At 36.8% G+C, this 15,138-nt stretch overlaps 1 protein-coding gene across 5 annotated transcripts in view; it reads right to left on the reverse strand.

Moving 5' to 3' along the window:
- Positions 1-1,895: 1,895 nt before the first annotated feature.
- The window catches only part of FUT8 (fucosyltransferase 8), a 175,245-nt gene continuing 162,002 nt past the window's right edge, over positions 1,896-15,138 (reverse strand). For all 5 annotated transcript variants that reach the window (XM_084866731.1, XM_084866732.1, XM_084866730.1 and 2 more), the window contains 3 exons: positions 13,203-13,379; positions 8,107-8,257; positions 1,896-2,803 (listed from right to left, as the gene is read on the reverse strand). In XM_084866731.1, coding sequence (XP_084722857.1) covers positions 2,486-2,803; positions 8,107-8,257; positions 13,203-13,379 — 646 coding nt within the window. In that variant the 3' untranslated portion in view covers positions 1,896-2,485. The remainder of the gene's footprint in view (positions 2,804-8,106; positions 8,258-13,202; positions 13,380-15,138) is intronic.

A 15,138-nucleotide genomic window follows, 5' to 3' on the forward strand; every position in this document is an offset into this window, starting at 1 on the left:
CATAGGACTAAGCTCCTCTCTCCCCCACTATGTTTTTTCATTTTAAATCTCTGCCCCAGAGTTTCACTTCCCTGTATGATGGAGTTAAAAGTGTCTCACAGGAAGTGAACAGATCTCCCAATGATAACAACTATAGACTCTTGACAAAATAAAATAAATAAACAAACAAACAAACAAACTACCTGAAGGCATTGATGACTAAACAAAAAATCAGGTGAATTTTGGAGATGTCAAAACTTCAAAGAAGGAAATGGCACAAGATGAATTTCCATTTTTATGGCTTTTAGGCTGATAGGCTGTTTGAAGAATCAGAGCAACCAAAGCTCCTGAAAGTGAGGGGAGAAACCTCAGAAGAAAGAGTCAAAGAAAGAGAACACCAAATTCTGTGCATAGACTCTGCCCACATCTCTGGGAAAGACTCCAGCTTAAAGTAAAAATAAAATGAATTGAGATTTGAGCTGCTGCCCAAGACAGTTTACAGGTTGAGTCCAATGAAACTAAATCCCTGCTAACAAACATCAGTACTCTTCACAGAAATACAACAGAATGCACAACGTAATCATGATACAGGGAAATATGAAGCAGTTATTATCAGTAACCCACCGTTACTGGTGTTCTGATGACAAGTAAGATGCTAATTATAAAATAACTCTTATTCAAAAGTACTTCTCAGTTGGAGATGTTTGTTTCAAATGACTTTTGAAAATATATATTATATTGAATTTTTACAGAGAGGAAGAGAGAGGGATAGAGAGTTAGAAACCTCGATGAGAGAGAAACATCAATCAGTTACTTCCTGCACATTTCCTACTGGGGATGTGCCCACAACCAAGGTACATGCCCTACCTTGACCAGATTCAAACCTGGAACCTTTCAGTCTGCAAGCCAACACTCTATCCACTGAACCAAACCAATTAGGGCTCAAATGACTTTTATTTGTGCCAAAACTAAATTGAAAAGTGCTTACTGGCAGGATAGGTAGCGTTGCTCGTTGGTAAACTTGACTGAAGAGAGAATATTCAACTAGGCCTGCTACTAATTCTTATAGGGATCTTTTATTTTATTTTCTTTCCCAGAAGGTAGAACACATACTATGAAATGTTCTGCCAGACCTGTAAAGGAGGCAACATACAGAACATAGAAAGTGTTTTTATGAGAAAAGTGATGTTCATGCAGAAAGCTTAAAGAGCATCAGAGCCATGTCTTCCGAAGGGATTCCAAGATGGATTTACTAAACAGAAATATTTGGAAGAGATAATTCTAAGTCCATTTTGGGTTTCACACTGGTTCTTCTCTCCTTCGTTTACTGAATTCTACAACTTGTGAGACTACATTTCAGAAACAGAGCCAGCTTTCCAACCCCAAAGATTCTGGTATTCTCAAAAGCAGGATATGATAAAAAATAAAAAAATAAAAAAATAAAAAAGGGCACAAATTGGTTCCTGTGTATGGTGGGGAAGAGAAAGGACACAACTCACAAAAGTGACAAAAGCAATAGTAAAAAAAGGTTGCCAACAAACCTGGTTTTTAGTTTTGGAAATGGAGGTGATAGTTACTCTAAGGGCAAGCAGTATGATTATTTAATTCAACAAAAATAAACTGTCCAAACTAAGAGAATGGAAGAGTGCTCTTAGCAGCCTTGCAATGTGCACCAACTAAACTGGTTTCAAGTGTGAAAATGGCTCAATGACTCTTTGAACTAAGACCCAATCAGCAACATAGAAAAACCCAGCAGACTAACTATCATAGATTTTCTACTATAAAGCTGACCACCACATCATCCAACGATGTAAAATTCTAGAAACTTTACAAAATTTCTCTTTTTAAAATTTATTTTTTGTTATCAAAGAGAATGGCCAGAAACATTGAGTACTAAAGAATCTGTTCATGGCATCGTTTTACAAAAGTTCCTAATGGAATGAGAATATTTTATTTCAATGTATCTCCTTCACTTATTAAAGATGAGGTGGATGAACTGATGCAATTAATTAAAAAAAAAATTCCAGACAAGAACATCCATTCTCATTCTGAATCTGCTGACTGGAGTGAATTCAGTGGATGCAATACCACCACTGACTAAGAATCCACCTCCCAGCGGTGGGGAGCTGTTCAAGTCTTCTCATCAGTTCTCTCAGAGATAGGCACCATGTTTGAAGTCTCACACAAATGTCTGTGTCACTTAAATTACAATGTGGCAGTGTTTTTCTCATGGAGACATAATCTTGAAAGAAGAAGCAAAGTCGAAAACCACCTGCTTGCATGTTATATGTGAGTACATTATTGGACTGTGCAGGGGTTTTGGGCATTGTAGCCCTTGTTAAAGAGAAATTCCACCAACAAAACATCTGTCAGTTCTCAGCTGCTCCTGATGCTGAGGGTGTCTACTCATTTAACCACGTGTTGTTAGGACGGGGCTTTCTTCATCTACTGTTTGGCTCAAATAGTTTGAACTGAGTTTAGTTGTCCTTTTCCTTCATCTTAAGCTTTATTTCTCGGCCTCAGGATATGTGGGGTACTGGACTGTCTCTATCTTCTCTTGGACTTTGTAGGAGGGATATAAGCCCGACCTTCCCAGTTTCCTGTTGACACCTTTAGAATAGCCATCCCAGTGATTTCCAGCCACACCAATGATGTCTCCAGGTTCCATGGGAATTTCCTCTGCAGTTCGAGGCTCGTGAGAATAAATGGCAATCTGGTTGTGGGCATTCTGGCCCCCAAAATAGTAGATGTCATCCAAAGAATGGAAGTTTGCAGAGGCATCAGGATGCAGTGTTTGCATGATTTCATAAGCGACTCGGCAGACCTTGGGAAATAATTTTTTTAAAATTGTTAGTATATGTAAGATTCCCTTCAGAACAATCTAAAAGTCCTCAGCCAAAGACACCAGAACTAGACTAGAACTAGAACTGAGAGAATGAGAAGTAGTGGATTCTAGTCACAAGTTTCCAGTCCATTTCTCTCAAGTGATGATATAGCATATAGCATAAGTCATTCTTCATTCTGCGCTTGCATCTGTGGTTTCTTTGTTTTTTTAACATAAAATATTACAAATAAGGTCTCTGGGAGAAAAAAACATATAATGCAAAGTACTTTAAGAATATGATTCAGATAATTTTAATAAACATTCATTAAGAACCACATAGTACTCCATGTTGGACACTGGTGGTATAAAATGAGTAAGACATAGTTTGTGCCCTTGAAGACTTTAAGGTTAGGATTAGGATTATAAATACTTTACAAAAATGCTGCTGCTCCCTTTCCTTCATTCACTGTTAATCAATCCATACTCTTTTCTGCTAATTTGAACTTGACCTCAGGACTCTTTTCAATAGAAATTCAATTAATTACTGACAATCTATAAGCACTGGCAAGTGAGCAAAACGTATCTACTATTTCAATTCTAAAGAGTTTAAATGTGCTGGGTAGGTAGTATCATTCTAGCCTTTGGGGAAGATGCATCTATCTGATGCATTTAAGGCTACTTAAAAGATTTCTGTCCAAAGAATACTATTATGCCCACTGAATGGATGTCAGCTGAAATTCCACAACCTGAGCATCATTCATTGATCATTCAATGCTTGGTGATTAAGTTAAACTGTAACTATCTTCATGGAAATATAACATTTTAAACAATTAATAAATACATTTATTATAGCATAAATAGGTTGCAGAAACTCTTCTAAGAATAGTGAAGAAATAAGAGAGAATGCTATCATTTTGCTTAGAAAATTCTTCCAATATGCATTGTGGACAGAGAACTCAACTCATGTCAAATTTTCTTAAATCTCCAGTTGTAGTTATCTCAGTTAGTGAAGTTTTATTGTCCCTGTACCAATAGTCATAGAACTAGACACAGAACCAGGACAATGGCTTTCCATTCGAACCTGCTACTTCATCAACAAACTAATTTTATATTGGGAATGTTATGGTACAATTGAAAACACTGGTAGAATACTAAGACTATTACAAATAAGGCTAAAAAGATTTGGAACTTGAACTTTAAATTCAGCCAAAGGCCCACAGGGGACAAGCAAAATCAAGGGAAGTCTCTGGAAAGGAAAAAATTAAAACAAAGCAGCTCTAATAATAGCAAAGTACAAAAACAATAATAGAGGCTAATGTTTACTGAGTTTTTGCTGTCAGCTAGTGTTTTTAGGTATTATCTAATTTAATCCCCTCAATAGCCCTATACAATTCTATCGTTTATTTTACAGATGTCAAAGGTCAATTAAAAATTTTCCCAAGGTTACACTATTATTAAGTGTTAGATTCAGGTTTTGAACACAGGCTGTCTGTGTATGCTACTTAACTGCTAAGCATATTTTCTCTTATAGATGCTGTTCTCCATGTTTGGACTGTAACACCAAAAAGATAAAACATAAGGCCAGGCTGGCCTTGGGAAAATCCGAGAGTCTTCTTTTTAGGGCCTGTCCAGGCACTCTTCAATCATCTTTATACCCACAAATGCATGACCTTGTATTGACTGATCTTGGGATGACCACAAGGCCCACTGTGGCAATGAACCCTAATGTACTTCCTCCTTTCCACCATTAAATATCCCAGTCATAAAAACAACATTACCCCCAGTTTCATATCCTGAAGCCTTCTTTTGGGGGAATAATCCTATTATCAGTTTATGTTCTGTATCAATAATTGTTGATATGTTAGTCTGCTGGATGACATGTATTTCCTTAAGCCAAAGTGATAACGAACGGTAGAAATTTCAGACACCAAGAAGTAGCAATTTAAGACTCTTTTTCCTTGTCATATTGGTGAAAATCATAGCAGCTGAGGTTAATGAGTACTGATAATGGTCCAGCTACTGTTTCAATAGTGTGCTTGCTTGCATCTTTTTCAACTCAAAAACTCACAAGAACCCTATAAGGTGGCTATTATTATTCACATTTTATAGATGAAGAAACTAAGCAACAGAAAGATTAAGTAAATTTCCAAAAAGTTAAAAAAAAAAAAAAAAAAAGACAAAGAAAAAAAGGAGCTAGTAATTGGCAGAGCTACAATTAGCACTCTCTCTGGCTCTCAACCACATACTAAACTGCCTTAGGATCAGTATCTAGAGCAGTGCCTGCCACATACGCACTCAATAACTATCTGTTGAGTGAATATTGTTCCATGCATAATGCCAGCCAGCAGTGGAGATGCAAGTCCACAAGGGGTACTTTAATCCTTAAGCTCCATATATAACATTCTGAGTAATTAAAATTTTTTCTCTATATTAACAGTGGGGTAATTTACTGCAAAAGCTAGAAGAATTACTATAATGTTGATGTTTGCATTTAATCACTTTAGGCTTCCTCTCTGGGTCTTACAAGTCCAAATCATGTGGCAGGTAAATGAAGGCTTTCACCTGATCAGTACTCAGGTTTGATACCTTACACTTACAGGTAGCATGATTGATGAGGCAAACCCTTTGGTTTGCAAAGCAGTAGCTGGCCACATTTTGTATCTTTTATTTCATTCTGTTTTGACACGGCATTATGTCATTTTTAGAGCACCAATAAACACAAGATAATGTGTAAGAACAAAAATCCCAATAAAGGATAAAACACAGATATGACTGTATTAAAAATAACAATTAAAAAGGAGAGAAAGGTCCATTAGTCTGAATTTTATCCCTGAGGAACAACTAGCTGTGTTTGCATGAGTCTCCAAAGCTTTCTCAGAGCAGCTGAGATATCTTTTTTTTTTTTGTCAACATAGACAAGGCCAAGAGGATCTCTAGTGTGCAAAGTAATATCTGTTTTTTTCCCACTGCACTTTCCAAAACCAAATTCAGGTGTAGTGAGGCCAGTTATGCTACATGTGGACTTGGAATTAGACAATGCAGAGTCTCAAGAATGCTTTTAAGTGTCACAAAGGGAAGTGTCAAAGGGGAAAATAAGTAATTTTGTCCTGTGGTGATTTTAATGCTGGAAGAAGGAAAGCAAAGCATCAAGCACCTCCCTTGAATCTCAGGGCCTACTGACACATAAAGTTGGTAATATTCAAACATATATTTATTTATTGAAGTTTATTTTTTATTTATTTTTAAAATATAATTTCATTGATTTCAGAGAGGAATGGAAAGAGAGATAGAAGCATCAATGATGAGAATGCTCCTGCATGCTCCCTACTGGGGATCCAGACCGCAACCCAAGCATGTGCTCTGACCAGGAATTAAACAGTGAACTCCTTGTTTATAGATATTCAACCACTGAACCACACTGGCCGGGCTATATTCATTGGATTTTAGAGCTTTATGACTAGAGCAGTGGTTCTCAACAAGGGCGATTTTGCCCCTACAGGACATTGGATAATGCCTGGAGACACTTTTGATTGCCACAACTTGAGGTGCTACTGGCCAGGGATGCTGTTAAGTATCTAAAATGCACAGGACAGTGCCTAACAACAACTTTTCTGGCCCCAAATGCCAATGGTGCCCAGGCAGAGAAACCCTTGACTAGAGGAACAAACTTAGGCAGGCCCACAGTCTAGGCTCACAGAGGAAGTGGTACATAGAATGATTTACACTTTCTCAGAATACCCATTCAAAAAGGTTGGTACTAGTTATTTGCACCTGTTATCCAGGTAGACACACAGTCACACCGTCAAAATAGTTGAGAGAGACCAAGAATAGAAAAGGGAGCTTCTCAAAGACAGGATTGTGACCCTAATTAGGAAGAAACATCAGCAGTGGATGCTTCATGGGAACCTGACAGCCAAGGAAGTTTTCCTCCTGACTAGGATTGCTGCCTATGTGACTCCTGTACTGTGTAGCTGGGTGTTTGTTTGTTTGTTTGTTTTTTGGGGGGAGGGTAGTAAGTTGTATTCCTATTCTATATTGAAGAAGCTCATATAGCCTTGGCATATAGGTAGGCATCTTTCCAACAATCATATCACCATCCCACTTTGACAATGTGCATTGTCACATAATAGAAAACTGTCCATTTATTTATATTTGCATGAAAATGATGTGGATTTCCTCTTCACATTTTCTCTTCTCAACTTCATCTAAGCTTTTAGGCATATATTATTCTTACATAATTTGTATTTCTTGGTAGTTATTTCATGTGAGTATTTGTATCTTCATCTCCTTTGGAATCCCCCCTACACCTAGTATAAATCTGAGCACAAATGGTTGTTTTGCAGATTTTGAATGAACTACCAAGTAATATGCACATAAATGAAAGAGTAGAATAAAATCTACAATAAATATTGCTATGATGATATTCCACTGGGAAATATGAGCTGCTTGTACCACTCAGAAAAACAGATACACCTAACCCATAACACATAGTTATCTACAACAATTACTCTCAAAACATGATTGTAATATGGTATTGCTTAAATTTAATGTACAGTTCCTTGCTTGGTAGAAATGTAATAAGATTTGAAAAAGAATCACATTTACTCTTTCTTATGCTCTATCAAGCAATTGATACAAAATGCTGGGCACTTAAGCCTCTCAGTATCAGCACATCGATAGTACAAATGGATGGATTCTGGTTAAATATTGACTGTGTGCAAAATCAGAAAATATTAAGCAAGCTTAATTACCTGCTGTTTCTGTTTAATGCTGTGAACAAGCTGAGCACTTTAAACAACTCTAGTATTGTAGCTGGCTTCAATGGAGATGTATTCAACCATTGCTTGCAAACAACTAAATATTCAATGCACCTAAACAGCTATGTTTTGGGGGAATCTTCTCATGCTTTCACAAAAATTCTAATTTGCAAATATTAGGAAAATTTCATCAGAATCACAATAACTAACATTTAAAAAAGCCCTAGCCAGTTTCACTCAGTGGATAGAGTATCAACCTGCGGGCTGAGGGTCCTACGTTCGATTCCCATCTAGAGCACATACCTCGGTTGCAGGCTGGTCCCCAGCCCTGGTTGGAGCATGTGTGGGAGGCAACCAATCGATATGTCTCTCTCACATCTATGCTTCTCTCTCTGTCTCTCCCCTCCTTTTCACTCTCTCTGAAAATCAATGAAAAAATGTCCTCAGTTGAGGATTAACAAACAAACATGCAAGGAAATAAGAACTTCCTGACCCTAATATGACCAAAAAATACTGGCCTCTTAAAAATACTCTATTATCACTTACCTGGGATGAAAAAGTACACACTAGGAAGTCTGCCTGGGAGAGAAAGTGTATATCCAGAATCACACCTCTAAGTGAATTTTCCGTGTATCGATTGTGCAGTCCAGCTGACCAAGAGATAGAGTTATCACTAATAAATTCATAACTGGGGTACCTGAAAAAGAAATAAATTGATACATAGTCACTGAAATCATAGTATCCTATCAGGAGGTAGTATCCTATCAGCAGGAGGCACACCTGCTCCTTTGATTAAGAGTTCCTCTCTTTCTAATAGCAAAGAATGCTTTAAAATGATAACATTCAAGAGAGTAGTCAATGTAGTCAATGAAGCTTCTTTGACTCCACTAGCAGGACAGAAACCACTCTGGAGTACCCTTCATGTTAAATGTCATTGGCATGCCATAAAAAATACACACTGATGTATCAAAATGTCCTTTCTCAATTCATGAAAGAGTTGAAAACAGAAGGCTCCTATTTTCTTTGTAATGAGTGAGCTCTACGAGGTTTTACAAGCTGCTTTCATATTTGGTCACTGAATTTTCCTTTAGAATATAAATATAATGATTAAATTTCATTAAAAATTTTAATTTAGAATTTGTGATAATTCAGACTTATCCTCTAAACACCATCCTTGAAGCACCATCTTAACCAATAACAGTAATATAAACCATTCTAATACACTTAAGATGGCAAATTTCTTATAGATGTCCACCCAGTAACATTTTAGTAGTCTTGAGATAGGATATTTAAAACTATTAAAACAGATTGTCTTTAAAAAGTCTACCATATGTTCAAATGATTCTATTCTGAATTAGAGATATAATTATACTCTAGTATAGAATGAATACATTTTCTCAGTGCCTGAGGTAGGTCTTCAGAGTTAAAATGCCAACTTTGAGAAGTTACATGAAAAGGAGATAATAATTATACCTACTTCATATATTTCATCAGCATTAAGTAAATACACTAAGCAATATAAACTATTTAGAAGAGTATCTGACATGTGGCAAATGCTCAATACATATTGCTTATAACTATTAAACATTTTCCCCAGACATCGATCTGGTTTTATTCCTTACTTCTTATAGATCTCTGCTCAAATATAGCCTTATTAGTATGAACTTTGGCAACTGGTATCCCTTTTACCTGCTTAATTTTTCTCCATGGCTCTTATTATCATTGCACATAACATATGCACTGCTCATTTACTGCATGTATCCATTCATTCCCCCACCTCCACCATCCCTAACTGAAGAGAGGCACTTCATTTATTTCATTCACTCTATTATTCTTGGCACCTATAAGACAATCTGGGATATAATAGAGGATCACTAAGTATTTGTTGAAAAATAATAATTCTAATTTATAAATCCTGAAATATTGTGAGTCACTTTACTGTCTGTCTCCACACAGTATTCCCCCCCAAATTGGGACTAAGCCTAATTTTTCTTTGCATCACAGCATGTAGCATTCCACACAACACCGTGAAAAAATTCACAAACAAGGGAATGCTATCTGTGCCTGGGACTTTTTCCCAACCCCCTAACAGCTGCTTTGGATTTCACAGCCGCCAGGGAGCTCTCTCTCTCATTGCCTCTGACGACGACTGTGAAGGCAAAGTCTCTGAGCACTGCTTCAGACTGGTGTTCAGTGTTTGGGTCCATTTGGCCTCATTATTTCTGACATTTTGCCCTCCTCAGCTCCAAATCAGGGAGATGAAGGAACTGTCACATTTATTCTAAAAAGAAAACAACCAAAAAGACTTTTAATGTTATTCCTGCAAAGCTGCATACCCCAGCATGGGGCAGAAACAGCGATAAATAAACATGAAAAGGCTGGAGGGTAGAGGAGAGGTTGAACTGCCAAAGCACACCAGCAAAGGTTTTATCCTTGAGTAAAGACCGATTTTGTCAGCATGGTTTGGGTGCTCAGAGAAACAAAAGAGTGATCCTTTCACTGAGATGGGACACTAACATTAATGCCTTTTTAACTTAAAGGTCCCTCCCTGGAACCAAACCAAAAGGGTGCCTAAGTTCCTCAGGCCTTATCTCTATATGTAACCACTCGATGAAGGATACTGAGAGTAGAAAAACAAAGAAACACAGAGAAAACTTGGATGGAGAGTTTGTATCTCCAATAATGAGCATGGAACTTTCTGTACAAACATGTTTCTTTTTTGTCTCTTGTTCACAAACATGTCAGCAAAGCAATTCTCCCATTGTGAAGAATTTTTTCCTTGCTTGTATAATTACAACTTCCTTATTTTCTAATACTTCCGAGCCCATAAATGTTGCAGAGGTTGTCAAGGAAAAATATTTTTTCTTCTTCTACCTCATAAAAATTTATTTTTATATCACCAACAAAGCTAACATCAAATTTTCTTTTCTGGAATCTTTCTCCAGACAGAAGACGACACTCCTCTTCATGACTCAGAAAATTAAACAATTTTTGAAGAGAAAAATATGCATAAAAGGCTATTACGTTTATCCTATCCTATATAATCCTATATAATAAAAGGGTAATATGCAAATTGACCCTAAAGGTGGAATGACCAGGAACAACCGGTTGCTGTTATGTGCATTGACCACCAGGGGGCAGACGCTTAACTCAGGAGCTGCCCCCTGGTGTTCAGTGCACTTCAGCCAGAAGCCGGCTCATGCCTGGCCAGTGCAGTGGTGGTGGTAGGAGCCTCTCCCACCTCCATGGGAGCACTAAAGATCCCCTGAGAGCTCCCAGGCTGACAGAGGGATATCTCACTGCGATAAATAAACATGAAAAGGCCCGATCCCCCAGGGAGAGGGCCTAAGCCGGCAGATAGACATCCCCCGAGGGGTCCTGGAATGTGTGAGGACACAGGTCGGGCTGAGGGACCCCCCTTCCCAAGTGCACGAATTTTTGTGCAATGGGCCTCTAGTAATAGAATATGAAGGAATCTGCTGCCTAGACTGTAAGGGGGAAAGGAGTTACTAGCTGCTGGCCACAAAAAGAAAATTCAAGTTTTACTACTGCCATAATCTAAGTACTGCCAACTGTAATACAGTAGAAGGGTTGTTTGGTATAAAAATATAATATGGTGTTATGGATCAAAGCTATAGATTCGCAGATACTTTTATCTAAATACTTCCGAGCCCATAAATGTTGCTTAAGGAAATAATGAAGATAATTTTAGGTACATATCCTAACATTATTTATGAGATTAAAAAACTGTGGATAACCTAATTATCCAATATTAGGGGAATGGTCAAGTAAGCAATAGAATATCCATAGAGTCGCTATGTAGTTATTAAAAATATATATATTTATAATGACTTTTTAGTGACTTGAGAAAACTGATTTATTGCTATATTAATAAGAAAAAAGATTTCAAATTATATAGAATGTAATAAACTACTAAAATAGTGTAACTATGTACATGACTGAATAGAATATGTCAAAATTGAAGCAGTTATTACCACTGAGTAATAGGATTTGGGGCATTATTTTTTTCCTTGCTTGTATAATTACAACTTCCTTATTTTCTAATGAGCATGAATTATTTTGTTAATCAAGGAAAAAATAAAAAAGGCTTATAATGTATTTGAGAACAAATAAAAGAATAGTTAAAATTATTTTTTAAATATTTTTTTCAACTAAGCATTAAATTCAGTGTGGTATTTTAAAATGAAGGAGCATGGTGAACAATTTCTACTTCTCTCTAACAGGTTTAGATATCAAATTGGAAAAGTACTTGTGAAAACTTTCTATTGTATTTTGTGCCCAAACACTCATTTAATCTCTAATTCTTATGTAAGAATTATAATTATATAACTTGGCTTATACTTGGCTGGTGAATTTCTTGATTCTTGTTTATAAGTGTGTGTGTTTATGTGTGTGTAGTCAATAGAGACAAGAAAAAAAATTCATTTATATCAGGTTAATCTGAATTCTTAGGAGGTAGAAATAAGATTTAAATTATTACCTAATGATTTGGAGAAACACCTGCGTTACAGTCCTCATTCTAAATTTTTCTTCCCAACCCCAATTTGTGACATAAAAAAGGGACTGAGAAATAAATTAGTCAAATAGGTTCAATTATTAATAAAATGCTTTCAGATTGATGGAACTGAAGTAAACATAATTCAGAATCATCCCACAATGTTTGGTATCTGAGCAGAGCCATGACTATAGTTTTCTTCTCCCCATTCCATACTTATACATATATTTAATGCATTCCATATTTATTGGTAGTAAATAAAGGCCAACGCTAGGTTCGCCCAGATCCTATAATAAATTCCCAGTTAGGATCAGTGCTTTATGTTTTCATAACACCCAATGTTAATTCTGTAATAGCACTACTCATTCTGTAGAGCAATTGTCTGCTCCCCACCTAGAAGGGAAATCCCTTGAGAGTGCCCAGCACCTAGCACAGTGCCTGAAATTTAGACAAGTTCAATAAATGATGGTTACTCTTCCGTACATATTAGTCCTTCTCCTGAACTTACAAAACTTACCTTTTGATTGTTTATGTTTCTTTAATATAACTTCCAAATTCCAGAAATTTTTATAAAATGAAAACTTATATCTTATTTATGTTTTCAGTTGCCTGTAATTGTTAGTGAAAATATGAGAGCAAAATGGCAAAAGTAACTGTGTGTTTTATTGTTAAAGGTTAGTGTGATGGACTGAATATTTGTGTCCCCCCAGAATTCATGTGTAAGCCCTAACCCCCCAGTGTGGATGGTATCTGGAGATAGGGTTTTTGAGAGGTAATTAGGGTTAAATAAGGGCATTAGGGCGGAATCCTCATAATGGAATTAGTGTCTTTATAAGAATAGACTCTAGAAAGTTTGCTGTTTCTTATAAGCACACAAGTCATGTGAGGTCACAGAGATGACGCTGTCTACAACCCAAGAAAGAGGCTTCAGAATAAATGTAACTTTGCTGGCACCTCACAATTGTTTTGATGACATTAACAAGTTACACAAGTGCACAGTTATTGAATTAAAAAAAAAACCCAATAGTCAGTAGTAGTATAAAACAAGAATCACAAGTCATGGGAATAAAGATTCCTTTCAATTGAAAAGAGCCCCGCTCTAGAATCACTACTTCATCTAACTTACTTAGTTTTTGCCTCCTTTAATAAAGAAGGATCATCAGTGGCCAAATACACTCTTTTTTTATCCACTTGCATCCTGCGAGCGAGAAGCTGAAAATGCTCTTCAACGTGCACCATGTACTCCTCGATGGGATGGAAGGCAGCTTCTGTGCCCACCTTGTCTGTGCGTCTGACGTGGACTCTGGAGGCAGAGGGACAAAGTCAGATTCTGCTGCTAATACTCTGACCCGCTGGGTGCCGTTAGGGTACTCAACACCCTCCCCCCCATTCATGGTGCATTATGAACATATAAAGCTGTCTTCCTTTCATTTTTTGCTATTGAAAAAATAAAGTAAGAATTAAAAACTTCAAACACATATATCTTAAGTATATTAACATAATACAAGGGGAATTTTAAAAAGCAAGTAAAGTATTTAAAGAGTGCTTCCTTATAGAGAAAGTAATTGGCATATCAGGAATAAGTGGGAGATTCCAGAGTTTTATTCCATACGAGGCTACAAAATGCCAATTAGCCTTCCAGAAAAAAACTGGATATAACAAGATTTTTGACGACAGTTTTTCTTATAGAACATTAAATGTATTAAACGTTTTCATGCCAAGTTATCTTTTTCTTCATTTCACCCTGTTGGTCACTCAGTAACTGCCATTTTGTAGAATTTAAAGTCTCCTGAAGAAAACACAGACTTTGCATGCATTGTTCCTATAGCACAGTCAAAGCAGGCAAACCTTTGAAGGCTCCTTACTATTTTTAAGTTCATCGAGTTGTTCCAGCCCTTTTGTTGTAGGCATAATGAATTTCCTTTTCCTGTCTTTCACACTCTATCAAACACAAGCAGATACTGATCGAGCTTATCTGTTCTATTTAAGAAAAGCTCCAAAATTATAGAATTGGGGACACAGAGGTTTACACCATCTGCACTAAAGACTGAATTGACTTCCACAGTATTCTCTTCCCATCTTATTGCTTTCAAAGCGATTTTAATGAAAATAAGAACAACAGTAACCATAGCTTGTTTTCATAAATTAAACTCTCCTGAAATTTGCCTTTTCTGTATTCCTCCTCTCCCCAAATTATTACACCGTTATTCATATGTGGGAAAAGGGAAAATGGAGACTTGTTTCCCTTTAGGTCAAGCAAAGGCCATCTTTTATTATGAATCTGGGTGAGGGTTTGATTTCATTGAAGTTACTCTGGCATCTTCATGGCTATTCTTTCCTTTCCCTTCCAGGCTATAGTCCAGATGTGAATACTATATTATATGAATACTTCTATCATCTTTTCCTTCCCACGTCCTTCTTAATCACTGCTTCTCTCAGAAAATTGGAATTGTTCACTGTGCTCCAAAGAGACGAAGAGGGACTAAAAGAACAATTCCATTAAATTTCAGCGAAAATTTTCACGAGAAGAACTATTTGATACTGATTTCACCTTGTACTTTCTTTAGCTTTTAAAAAAATATATGTTTTTAATTATTTTAGAGAGAAAGGAAGAGGGAGAGATAGAAACATCAATGATGAGAGAGAATCATTGATCAGCTGCCTTATATACAGTTGACTGAGCCCACAACTTGAGCATGTGCCATGACTGGGATCGAAAGATGATCGCCTGGTTCATAGGTCCACATTCAACCACTAAACCACACCAGCTGGTCTCTTTAACATTTGGAATAGGGCCAGTAACTTCTATACATATGAAAACTAAGACAAGGGAAGAAGGAGGGGTGAGAGTTATGAAAATAAAAACAGAAACAAGGGAGAGATGTAACAGAAAGAAGAATCAAAGGAAGCGGAGTGTGAGGCAGTGGCAGAGTACTCCCACTAGCAATCTTCTCAGTTCGCCCAGTCCTCCTGAAATTAGGCCTGGACCAATATTTTGATGGAGGACTATAATGAAATCTCTACAGAAGAATCAGAATGTGAGACCTGTGAAGGATAGAATT

Source organism: Pipistrellus hanaki, assembly GCF_964339955.1.
Source record: "Pipistrellus hanaki genome assembly, chromosome: 1".
Taxonomy (NCBI): Eukaryota; Metazoa; Chordata; class Mammalia; order Chiroptera; family Vespertilionidae; genus Pipistrellus; species Pipistrellus hanaki.